Source organism: Rhopilema esculentum, chromosome 6, assembly GCF_057945365.1.
Source record: "Rhopilema esculentum isolate cy_ngs chromosome 6, ASM5794536v1, whole genome shotgun sequence".
Classification (NCBI taxonomy): Eukaryota; Metazoa; Cnidaria; class Scyphozoa; order Rhizostomeae; family Rhizostomatidae; genus Rhopilema; species Rhopilema esculentum.
The window spans coordinates 8552210-8565406 of record NC_142820.1 but is presented as its reverse complement, the minus strand read 5'-3'; the positions used below and the strand labels follow the sequence as shown (position 1 = coordinate 8565406).

At 36.7% G+C, this 13197-nt stretch overlaps 2 protein-coding genes across 2 annotated transcripts in view; both read left to right on the top strand.

Annotated features, from left to right (window-relative positions):
• LOC135685928 (ATP-binding cassette sub-family C member 5) overlaps positions 1-12028 on the top strand; it is a 40955-nt gene extending 28927 nt beyond the window's left edge. The window contains exons 31-32 of the mRNA XM_065202028.2: positions 197-3160; positions 11095-12028. Of these exons, the coding sequence (XP_065058100.2) occupies positions 197-286 (90 nt within the window). The 3' untranslated portion in view covers positions 287-3160; positions 11095-12028. The remainder of the gene's footprint in view (positions 1-196; positions 3161-11094) is intronic.
• Positions 12029-12622: 594 nt separating this feature from the next.
• The window catches only part of LOC135685931 (insulin-degrading enzyme), a 34064-nt gene continuing 33489 nt past the window's right edge, over positions 12623-13197 (top strand). Inside the window, exon 1 of the mRNA XM_065202032.2 lies at positions 12623-13162. Within this exon, the coding sequence (XP_065058104.2) occupies positions 13009-13162 (154 nt within the window). The 5' untranslated portion in view covers positions 12623-13008. The remainder of the gene's footprint in view (positions 13163-13197) is intronic.

Here is a 13197-nt window from a genome sequence, read left to right as displayed (position 1 = left end):
GTATTGGTCACACAATTTTTTTTACTGTACTTTGATTTTTGGAATTAAAGAAGAATAGTCAGCAAGGAAATATAGATTATAATAATTTAGACCTTATTAACTGAACCTTTTCCAATCTCCTTTTTGTTTACTCGAATGAAATGCCCGATGGAAATGATTTTACTCCCATGGCTATAAATGTTGTCGATTTTTTTAGGTTGCTGAGTTTGATACTCCGTCTAATTTGATGTCGGATGAGTCATCGAAGTTTTCAACATTAGTCAAGTCTTCTGTACTTTTTAAATAATTTTGACAGTTTTAATACAGATATGTCAAACACCTTTACATTTTGTATATCCTTAGTCTCGCAAGCGTATGTGTCGACAGTTTATTACGTTTTTCAGAGTCATTATAGCATTTACTAGACAATTATTACAAAGTATTTGGTACTGATGTTAGAATTATTTCAGACAGTTCAGAAAAATAGATTAACTATCGTGTTGTGTTGTTCATTTAAGAACTAACTTTTTTACACATTACGAAAAAGGCAGTATAAACGATCGATTTCAACCCGTATTGAGGTCAGCACGGGCCGAGATTATTAGCCATGGCTTTTTTGCCCGTAATCTCAGCCACTTGGCCTTTTTAATGGCTGAACTTGCCACGACTGCCTGGGTTGTTGAGATTTTATTACGAATGCACCACGAGGGTTAACACGGTCAACCGAGCTCGAACTGACTCTATGTTGAACGGGACATGGGTTGAAATTTCTTATTCTCCTAAAGATATCGCTCTAGACAGATCTGGAAACTGTAAGTTTGTGTGAGTTGATAAATGAAAGATAAGGCCACGCACAATTAACTCACAGTGCTTCCAGCAAAGATGTCTTCTTGTTCTCTTTCAACAATTTTTACTTGTTACATTCTCTATTCCCTTAATCTGTCTTCTTCATTCTGTTATTGACATTATTTTCATGTTCAATCACTGCCAAAATTACTTGGAGCACCCAACACTTTGCGCTGTGCTTTTCTATTTTCATTTGTTTTCCCAAATACTACTACTTCCATCCCCCTCCTCCCAGAACAATGTTGAAAGTATATAAAAATTAGGGGGGGATGGCTGAATTTCCCTTTAAAAACTGACGTTGGTGTTCCTAGACCTTTGGCAGTGATTGTACGTCGAAGTGCTTCGTGTCTGCTATCACCTTTTCTTCCATTTTTTGTAGCAATTGTCCTTAATTTCAAAGAATCCCAAAGGCTTTATTATACTGACTCAAAGGCCTTATATCAACTGAAAACTGTTTTGCTCATCAGCGCATCTGTGCGTACAAGCAGGGTTAATAGCCAGTGCAGAATCCACAATCAAAATTTACAAGTGACAACTATTTCTTGAATTTGATCGTTATAGGGGGCTTCTTTTTAGAGAACATCCCTCTGTATTATTGCCCCATCTAGTGAATAATGCAAAGGTGTCTTCGTAGTAAGCTGAGTAGTTTTAATGCCCTAACCTTCTTGTAAATTTCTATGAATCAGTATACCTGTAATTATTTTTACGTCAAAGGGGCATTTTTAATATTACCTTGTTGATAGCTGTCATTGGTTAACCGATTTTTATTTACATCAAATGCATAAAATCAGTTTATAGCTTTTTTGTTGTATTCATAAGATGTAGATTAAAACGGAATGTTCGGTTCAGTTCAGAAACTGCTATTTTTGCTGCAAATCAATGGATATCAGTAATTAATAATATGTCGATGTGATCAGATTTACGGAAAATGTTGAAATATAGAATTGTAAGATGTTAGATATTATCAAAATCATAGATACTACGAAAGTGTGGAAATTTTTTTTCATGACTAAATCAAACATATGTTTGTTCTGTTTTTTTAATTTTCTGTTCGAAAATACTAGACAAATCCTTTAAAATTTTGCAGATAGAAATAGTTGATTTAAATGTATAATTAGAAATAGCATATATAGTTACTTCAAGTGTGTATTCCTAGAGACAGAATTTTCAAATCTAACAAATGATACGCTGCTGTAATACCTTCCCTCGACTCCTTCATTTTTGTGTTCTGCACCCCTTTTTGAGTCAAACCTAGTCAATCCTTTTTGCCGTGCCAAACCTAGCAAAGCCTTTTTTACCGTTTGGAGCCCAAAGGCGCCCTTTTAAATCGAAAATGGGCTTTTAACAATAATAGCATTTTTTTAAAGTAGGTACACGGGGTCGAACTACCCTATATCCCAGTAAGGATGCAGGCTGCACTATGAACGCTACCTCTGTTTACCTAATCTCTGCACTCCCAATTTTGATAGGAAAATCGTTGGTCTCAGCAAGTGGAAATTTTTACGGAAGCAAAGGTTGATTTTTCATCCGCTTTCTTACTGTCAGAAAAGCAGCTTTTGCATTTTTTCTACAGTTTTAACATTCGGATTGAAAATATCTCTAATTTTGGTACGTGATTTCGATGTCCTAAATGACATGCCTATTATAACTGCAGAATCGATATTACCATTAAGTATAACTTAGTTTATGAAAAGGGAGTGAAAAGATTAAGTAGAATGCTAAACGGCTCCTGGTTGCAATTATCAAGAAGGACAAACGAAAGCTGGATTTTGGGTAGCTAAAGATAATCAAAGCTGATGATCGAAGGTCAGATGTGGAAAGATGGTGCACTCAAGGATGCATCAATTAGATAAAAGATAAACTTAAATGCTTAACTTTCAAACTGGGTCGAAATGACCCACCATGCCTTTGCAGCTTGGAGACATTCAGTCTAAGGACCTATTTGCATTTCATCCAATCAGGCAAAGAGTGTTAAAACAGATGAATATGATCATTGGTCTCTTCTTGGCATCAGACTCACCAGCTTAACCTCTGTGTGGGAGCATTGGTTCATTCACATATGAAACGCCAGTCAAAATCGAAATATGTGCGGTTAAAAGCCAATTGTAAATAAAACCTCTCTTATTATAAAGTGGTGACATAACGAGGATTTGTTCAATCAAAGTGTCTCAATGACTGTGCACGCTGCTCAAGAATATCGTATTTTGCTCTAGTCACCGAGAGAAGCAGTCGAAAACCACACAGCCCGAACGAGAAGAAGACATGGCCAAAGTAATCGCACTGTTTGTTGCTGCAGCCTTGATGGTTTGTTATGTGGCCTCGCGAACAATACCGGGTGAGCAAAAATACCATACTAAAAGCAAAAGAATATCTGACATGTGTGTTTTATCAAAAGATACATCATTAAACTAAGATAAATAAGTTTGAAGATCGTCCTACCTGCCTATTGAGAACCAAATGGTTCTTCTGAAATAAATCTGTGAGCACATTATTCTTTTACATATACACTAGTTGAATCCGTGCTAATAGCTTGTGGCTATGTCTAGTGGCCATACTCCAATACGAGAAAAAATCTTACTTTTTGCAGCATAGAACTAACAAACTTCAAGCTCAGTTTCAGCGGCAGAAATTGCGGGGGTGTGGGGGCAACCGCCTCCCAGGTTTTGCTAAATAGTCGGTTTTGTCGGTAAAATTATGTCATTTGTCGGCAAATTTGCTTGCTTTTGTGGACATTGCCTTCCCAATTGAAGAGTGAATTTCCGCCACTGCTTAGTTTCTGATTTTCATCGACAGTTGCAAAAATGGAGAGCGTTATTCATGCATCAAAAATATGTACCGGCTACTTCACGAGATTTTTCGAGAGTGTGTGCATTTAGATGCCATATTTTCTGTCGAGATTGAAAAAGGAAACTTGATCAATGAAAAAGATTTTGATCACAAGCCCTGCTCTATCTTTTTAATATTTATGATTAATCGTGAAATTTTAATTAAAACAAGTAAGATTCAGCTAATAGCATAACCACGGTGGCATAACCCAGTTGAGTCATTTGGTCGCAAAAAAATCATTGATTTTAAATCTGTCAATTCAAGTTACAATATCTTTATACGATGTCTTACCTTTCAAATGATTTGGGTATGTATGCTTAAAACTTCAAACATTTCAAAAGTATAAAGAGAACTATAGTTTTTCAAAATAATCTTCATTTTAACTCTATCGGGCAAGGCTCTTGAGACTTCGTAACCGCCCTTGACATCGTAATGTTAGTTTTTTGTTTGCGTCAAGTTTCCTACAAAGTAACCTGTTTATGCGGTGCTCATTTTGTTCTATAGAATACTACTTGCTAAATATATTGTTTGGTATCGGCATGACAACCTGAAATGTACTGAGAGGGTACGTTGCGTTGTTGTAATGGCGACTCTGTTGAAGGGCGCGACGATGCTCTCATCTGATAAAGTGGCCGCCAGTAACAAAGACTAAAGAGGAAGGTAAATCGTGTGATTCTTTTAAAGGTTCGGTGTGGTAACCGTTGGTATTGCGAAAGAGAACGTATCTAGGAGACGCGACATTCAGCTGGCCAGACATGATCCTGTTCGCCAACCTGTGGTTCTGAAAGCAAAAGAGCCATTGGCGGAAATTCAGGCTTTCATTTGGGGGGGGGAGGGGGGAGCTCAGGCCTACAATTTTCCGACAATATAACAATATTTTTGGGCGGGACCTTCAAGAAATCAATAACTTTTGTTTGGCAGAATCCGATGAAAAGTTCGGCTAATGTTTACCGAATCGAAATTGGATATACAATTCACAAACAGTTTTAATTTTGTCATATTTTGTTTGTTTGATTATTTAGTACTGGCTAATATTTTATCAGCTATGCTATGTTCAAGTTTTACAAAAATAGCACAGAGAGGTTATAGAGGCCCTTGGTGTAAAAAGAGAATATGCGGATCAACTGCAAGCGAAGAGAGCAGAAAATTTGGCAACTACGCCCCTTAGATTAGCTTAAAATACATTTCAGAACGATTTCTTGCAGTAATTTCAAGCCGTTAAACGGTTGTCAATTATCCGACGAAAGCCTAAACTTTCCGACGAGATCGTTGATCGTTGGCTTGGACCCCCCCCCCCCATACCCCATAATTTCCACCACTGAAAAGAGCCATCGCCAAACGCGCCAAAGCTTGTCTATTTTTAAGCTTATTAAAGTAACGACAGGATAACGTAGAGAAGGTGAGCCCAGGGGCGGATCCAGACAAAAATTTGACATTCTCAAAACCCATTATGACCGACCGACCACGCCCATTTCCCGGAAACGCCCAAGAAATTGTTTTCTGTCTTTTATGGATGCAATGATTAAAATTATTGAAATTTTAAGAGGAGAAATAGAAACAAACAATAAGAAGTGGCAGACACCCAGGGGAGATGAAGGGAGGTAGTTGTTCCCCAACATTTTGGGAAGACAGAGGTCTTTTATTCAAAAAAGAATGGACAAATGTGATGTCATCTTATCAAAAAAATAGGCTTGCCCCCTCATATTATTGCCCAAAAAACAACAATGATGCAACATTAAAGAATTACTTAATAAGCATAGCAACACTAGTAATTGAAAATTGGGTAATGCAGGGAAAAATAACACAAAGATCAAGACAAAATGTGTGTGGCAAATTGTGCTTGGTTTTCTAATGGTTTAACATGTGGAATTTTATAGAAAGAAGTGTAGTTTTGTGGACATCCAAATGATTGATAAAAATTTAAGGGCACAAGACTCATCATAGAAGAGAATTATTAATGAAAGTTGACCAATGAAATTACTAAAAATGCAATTACTAAAAACTTGGACAAAGAAATGGGCAAAAACCTTTTCTAGCAACAAAAGTAGACTGCTAAGGCTAGTCAACTTCTTTCTGGATGCTAACTCTCTTAAATGCATCATATCTTTTGGCATATGATAATTGCACTGCTTTAGAGTAAAATATTTCTGCATCAAAGTCAAAGTCTGTATATCTGTTTCAGATTTGTTGTTCATCATTTGGAAATACATGGGAGAAAAATTACTTTGGGATGACTGTCTATTTAGAAGATCCATCAAATTTAAATTTGAATCTTCTGAGACCTGACACTTTATACTAAACTTCCCTTTGCTTAGCTTTCAGATGCACTTTCTTTTGTCAAAGAAAATGATAATTTTTTGCCTTCATAATATTTCCTTCCACAGGAATGTTAACCAAAATTAGCTTTTTATCCAAACCACAATTCCATCAAAACTTAGTCTGGTAATAGGCTTGCTAAAATAAGCAAACAAATGCATTTCTCATCATTTTTCTTGTTGAAAGACTACTCCATTACTCCAACTCCTGCCATACTAGATTACATCATACCAAATACTGCATTTTAACATGCATTAAAAACAGATTCTATCTGCCTTTACTGTGTGTACTAACTTAATGTAAAACATACTTTATTGGACAGCATTTCCAGTTCCTAGTACCACCTTGCTCAAATAAATATATCTCAAGATTTTGACTTCTGTGTTGCATTCTCAATAAACCTTGTTCGTTATTGGCTTAGTATCAATAAAACAGAAAAGGAGATGCATCTCCAAAACAAGAGTGCAGTGTATGACAATAGGCCCATGTAGCTCATATGATTAACCACATAAAATTTCAAAAGATGCAACATGTCAAATGGTTTCAAAATAGAACACAACAGCCCACCATAGCATAAAACTTTTCACCAAAGGCTGTGACAACAAATCCTATTCTGCTTGGTAACAATATCAGTAACAAGACTGTAAGAAAGTAATGACTTCTCTAACTGTTAAAATCTCTCTTAACTTTTTTACAGCTAGTTCTTTAAATTAAATTACAGCAAAAGTGAAAATCAACTTGCAAATAAATAACATGTTATTTAAAACAAATTAAATAGCTATTCAAACAAACTAAAATGTATCCATAAACATTATATTACAAAGATAGGCAACCATTTAATCATTGAATGAATATTCTAGTTCTAGTTAAATTCAGAACAGTGTAATTTTTGTGAATTCTACATTTAAATCACATTACACAAAAACAGAAAGACAATGGTAAGGTATCGGTGTTAAATTAAGTATTTTACCAGCATCCAGAGGGGCCAGTCTGCAAACAAAACAAACTTTTTGCAGAATTTACCACCTGAGCCTCTAGGCCCAGTAGCAGCAGCACAAAATGAACCCCTATATTAAATTTTTCAGCAGTACCTCAAAGTCTGACCCTTTCTCGTTCAACAAGGTTCAGCCATCAAAATGAAAGAATTCTTTTGCCACAATAAATGTCGAAGGTTGTGTGTTACGATCTGGTTCTGGCGCCTAGGCCCTCCCGGCAGACTTGTAAGTAACCATTCCCTAGTCAGCGAAAAAAAATACTCCTCGATGGTATCCAAAGCACAATCGGTCAATAACTGTTTCAATTCTTCCAATACATCCATACTTGCAATGGGCTCTTGTGAAATTATTCTCTAATCAAGCACAAACACAAATCATTACCAGGCACTGCCACTGCCACAGCCACTGTAGTCTGGATCTGGAGTGTGGATTCTTGATCACGTGAAGTTGGTGTTCCCTGTCAAATTTAGCTACTTTGTGGACCAGCCCACTAACTTCTCAAGATTCTCAAACTGCGACGTAGGCAAGACCTCATAAAATATATGTTAAACATATGCCAGATATACCCTATTAAAAGTGAATGGGTTTAATACGTCATTCTGGCGAATTTTCCTCTCGTTAAAATCTTTCAGGTCGACCTCTTCTAAGTGACAAAAATGAATTGAAATTCTCTGCGTGCGCATACAGAAACTGCGTGCAACTTTCTAAAAATGCGAAGGAACTTCTCAAAATGCATGGCAACAGTCGATAAACTTTCTAAAAATCATGCCTAGATACAGGACGCGGCGCAGCCTCTTACTACTCTCCTGGGTACTAGGTTCAATGAAGGAGAATTTGGTTTTTCATCGGAGAAGATATAAAAATGTTTCGCAAAGGCAAAACGGAGTAAAATATAGCAAATACGACGATTATGTAGAAATAAATACCTAAAATACATAATAAAAAGATGTATGCTTATCTTGAATCTTAAATCTGAGCTCATTCATTACTTTTAGCATTTTATTTAGAATAATCAAACTGGGAAAATCTGACATTCTAAATTGAGAATGTTGAGAATGTCTCGATCCGCCCCTGGGTGAGCCTCACTCAAACTGGGCATGTTTCACGCCCTCGTTTTCCTCTTCTTGGTGTACCTTCATTCCCTCGTTCAGAACTTCCTCCCTCAGCCTTGTCAATGCCAATAAGCCACCTTTTTAAAGTCTTAATTCAGACTTTGAAACGGAATTTACCAAAAGTAGCGCTTACGTTCTCTATAAGTTCTTTCAATCGTTGTGCATAAATAAGAATCAGAACAAAATTTGTAAATCTATAACAGACTTCCTATCTCCTTTACACCCTTCATGATAATGCAATGTGGGCATTGTAAGTTGTGGTTACATACAATGGTAAAATTTTGTAAAGCTAACCACCGAATATGCCAAAAATTCTTGGTATTGATTAAAACAGAAAATTCTCGGTTTGTCTATCCCTACATTTTCAATCGTCGTTTCGAATACCGTCTCTTTCATTCCCATCGCATTAGGCATAGCCATTAAAAACCATATGGCCGAAAATAACAAATACATAATAAAATAATGAGTCATGGGTCATATCGTTATAGCTACATTTTTCCTCCATGGTCTGTAACACTAACCTTTTTGTCTGGTCTTTTTGTGTTTGGATGCCCACGTAGGATAATTCGTTAGACTACCTTGAAATTCTATTCAATGATAACCCACAATTCCTGTCCAAACAGAAATGTGGGTAGAGATAATATCACAGACTAATTGATGATAATTAGACGAGAAAGCTTGTTATGCGCCTCAGTTTATGTATATTTGATATGAGTGAAAATTACAATCCTCGACAAAATAGTTGAGACATTTTAAGAAATTTTTATGTTTTCTCTTCCCTTTGAAAAATATCTCCTTATTTAATTTCTAATAAATGTTTTTGAAGCATTAATGATATAACTGCTAATCTAGCATTGATTTTGATAGAAAGGAGGGGGTTTTGATATAAAGGGGCAATGTAAAGTAGAAATTTGCGAAAATGTCATATTGTCCCAACATCCTTGTCCGCGATTGTAGCTTAAAGTCTAGCTCTGGTTATGAAAGCATAGCGGTTTTCATAATTCAACCCCTTGGGAGTTCAACCAATCTATAGCACAGATAGGTAGCTAAGGACATGTCCTTCTCCGTAGTAGCTAACTTATTACATGGGGCTTTGGGGGCTCAAGCTCCAAGCCTCTGGGAAATTTTTTTGGGGGTCTCTGCCACTCCTGGTCAAAAGGAAGAACAAGAAATTTGAAGCAATTGAAAATGGTGCTCGAAGCTGAATGTACGTTGATAACTTTATGAATGGTACAAGCCACCCCTTGGTGAAATCAAAAGTCTGCATCTATGACCTTCACCAAATATAGCCATGAATGACGTAACCAAGTTCCTGAGATGATTGCTAAGAAGAGGGGTAATGTCAGTCAAGATATTTTCTAAAAGGGCGTGTCGTGCCAATCGCACTCTTAACCTACCCACATTGCAGAAAGCCAAAGTCACCAAAAGAATCCAGCCATTTTGTAAATTAGGCCACATTTTGGACACAATTGTTGCAGTTTGGAGATTTGCAAGCGGTATGCGATTTTATCAAAAGTATCTTGTTGCGGAAAGCAAACGGGTAATAGGTTTTTGCTTATTTTTGCGGTTTCTTTGGATAACCTTGAAATAAAAGATGGTAAGCTCCCAACAAATGCAGCAGCATTTAGGCTCAACTTTTTCATTACTTTCCTTTTACTTCTTGAGTAAACTAAACAATGCTAATCTAGTTGGTTGGTTGTTTGTCATTGGCATGATATCGCTAGTAGGCATTTTAAGTCTTTGCAAATTGTTATTCATCGCCTAGTGTGATCATCTTAATGATTCACACGGTATAGATTTACAGCTTTCCATTTTGATACAAGTCGCTTATTTTTGGATTTGTATCCAAACCGCAATCTGCCCACGTGCATTGATCCAGATCTTTATAATCCATTTTCGGTTGCAGAATCAATTTACTTGGAAAAGATTGCTTCAGGGTTTTATTCAAACAAAAAGCAGAAATAGTTTATCGCTGAATCATACTTGTACTCTAGACTGCATCATAGAGACAACGTTTCTAAGCAAACAGGGCTCAGCTCAAATTCAAGATAAAGATCTAAGAAATCCTATCTTAGGTGAAAAAACTTGTTTAAGGAAGAAATTGAATAAAGGATCTCTGGTGTAGGCCTATTCAGTCAAGGTTTTCATGCAAAGCAAAACACGCATAGCATAGCATTGCCTAAGAGCTGATAGATGTTCCTGTCTGACAAAAATTTTCTGCATCGTGTAGATTTATAGCTAATTATCTCAATTGTTTCAGACCTAAATGTAACAGAGAGACTGATATTCTTTCAGCTAAGTATTAAAAGAACGAAAATATGATTGACTAGATTTAACTTAAGATTACCTGTAGATTAAGTTAGGATTTAGCCTTGTGTCTTTAAAATTCCCAGCTATCAGTATCAATTCATACTATCAATATTACTGTACCAGTGATAAGATGTCCGAAGGTTGCTGGCTTATCGTACTTGAAAAATTTATCCATACTTTACACAAACAAAACAACTGATGCATCAAAATTTTTACAAATTTTCAGCACTTAGCTAGAGCACAAAGGCAGATAAAGAGGTTCACTTGGCCCACCACTTAATGCTCATGATTTCGAAAAATATGGTCCCAATGGCTTAGGGAGCCTAATGGGAAAGTTTCCTTCTTCCATCACTTGCTTTGCTGTTAAAACCTTCTGAACATTAACAAACGTCCTTGTTATGGATTATTGAACTGCACTATATCCGTTGCTAGGTATCTTGTTTAATGAAACTGAAATTGTTACTGACCATTGGCATGGCAGTGGGCGTTCAAAGGCGTTCATCAATGCAGCTCATTGTTTTCAACACAAGACCTGGTGTTTTTAGAAGGAAACAATGGCCCCAAACCCCCTAAAATGTCCACCTCTGCAAGGCCCAAATATTTTTCCTCTGCACTTCCCCTATTCTCGATTTTAGTCAATGTTGACACCAATGTTTTCTGTTCACACTTATTGAATGCTCTTATCTGACTTGATTTTGATTTTATCGTAGCTTGTAAAGTTGGGAGTGACTACTACCCTGTCAATGAACTTTTTGTCACAAACGATTGCAAACTCATGTGCATTTGCCAAGCTGGAAGTGCCGCAGCTTGCTCACCATTGTGTCCCAAAAAAGTCTCCAAGAACTGCACTGCAAACGAAGGAATTTTCATTCGCTATGAAGTGCAATCTTTCAAGCCGAAATGTTTTTGTGAGAGGGAAACATGCGTACAGAGACACAGTACCTAATCTGCAGAAATAGAACCTTTCCTGGGGCTAGATTTGTAGACGTCAACACCAACGGCTATGGATGCTGACCAGCACCAAGTTATCTCAGACAAAAGATTGCTCTATCTACTTTTAGATTGAATAAGTACAGCAAGTTAAAACCTTAAAAATATTTCACAGCCTAGAGTTTTGTTATTAAAGGAACATTCATATTAGCTGTTAACATTTCTGTATTATAAATATTGTTGATATTAAAAGTTTGTTTGTACTGCATAGGGTCGGTCCTAAGCATGAATGCAAAGAACAGTGAAATCTTGCAAAGTCTTTTATGTAAAGGAAAGCTTATGGCAAAGGTTTGGTTTATTTGCTGATTTTCATGATTTTTATGTTTCATATTTTCCTTTTTTATAAACAAACAGCTTTTTTACTGCATTTAAAGAAAGAATATAATTCTAGTTTTAGAAAATTTTTCTTGTAAAGTTCTTGGTTTTGTTTATTGTTAACGAATATGAGTAGCTATTTGCTATGTTTTTGGGCGTTTTGTTTTCGCTAGATCTGAAATTAAGAGATCGATGATGTATTTAGTCTCTGTGTGCGACCTACTACCTATTGAGTTGCAAATTTTTGAAGTTATAGCGTAGCTCTGTTTTCTTTTTGGTGTTATAAATGCATTCACTTTTAGTTAAAGTTTTGCTTTGAAGTTGAAAAATGTCATTTTTTGTTGCTGTGTTTCCTTGGCTTTTCTCATCATAGAAGCTACGACAGGGACAATTCCAGGTTAATTTCGGGAAAATAGCATCAAAAGAGAAATGTTTTCACTTTGATAATATAGCTCCCTCAAAAATAACATTCCCACATCCCTCATGAAGTCAGGCATTGAGGCTACATTCCCTCATCACAGGAAGCAACATTGGGCCGTTGGTGCAGCGGCACAAGTTGCTCCACCTAACCCAAATAAAAGCCCTAAGCTTTATATAGCTTGATTAACTCAAGTGCAAGCAGTTTCAAGTTCTGGGCAGGGAATGGACAAGAAAATATCACTTCTCTCACCAGGGGCCGATGCACCAGTCCTACCTTAGATTCCAAAGGTACAAGAGGGAAAGACAAAATATGACAGGATAAAAAGCCGGAACGATCCTAAACTAAAAAAGGCAACAAGACCTTTTAAAGAATACTGTGATGTAGGTAAGCTCTAATTCCTAAAAAGAAAACACACTTAGCTAGCTACCAAAAGACTTGAAAAAGAAAACACACTTGGCTAGTTACCAAAAAGGGAGGGAGGGCACGGGAAAAGAGAAGAACGTTGAAAAGTCTACCAACAATCACGATAAGCCCAACCCAAACGCTTAAATACCCTCATCAGAGCCAAGGGACCGATAACTCCGTGCATAAACCCAAAATACAGAACTCCTACTGCCCTATACCCCAAATGCATCGAAAAGGGCACATAAGGATCAACTACCAGAATTAAAGCATGATAATTAACACCCAAAGTGGAAAAGACAATTCGAATAAAAGTAAAACCCCTAGTAAATCAAATTCTACAACATCCCTCGTGAAATTAACTCAGATAAAATTTCATTTTATCAACATTTCTTCTATGTTCCTGCCACAGAGTCATAGAATGTACCAGGTGTTTTGGGTACGAGGCAGCTCGGTAACGGCAAAATGAGATTTCGTACAACTACATATTTTGAAAATGGCTTCCTTCGAAGGATCATCGTTTGAGATTCTAAAATCCTGTGAGGACAAAAGAGACTACCGAGGATATGAACTTGAAAATAAGATGAAAGTCCTACTAGTGAGTGATCCAACAACAGAGAAATCTGCAGCCTCAGTGGATGTACACATCGGTGAGTATGAATGTAACCAGCCAAGTTTAGTTTTA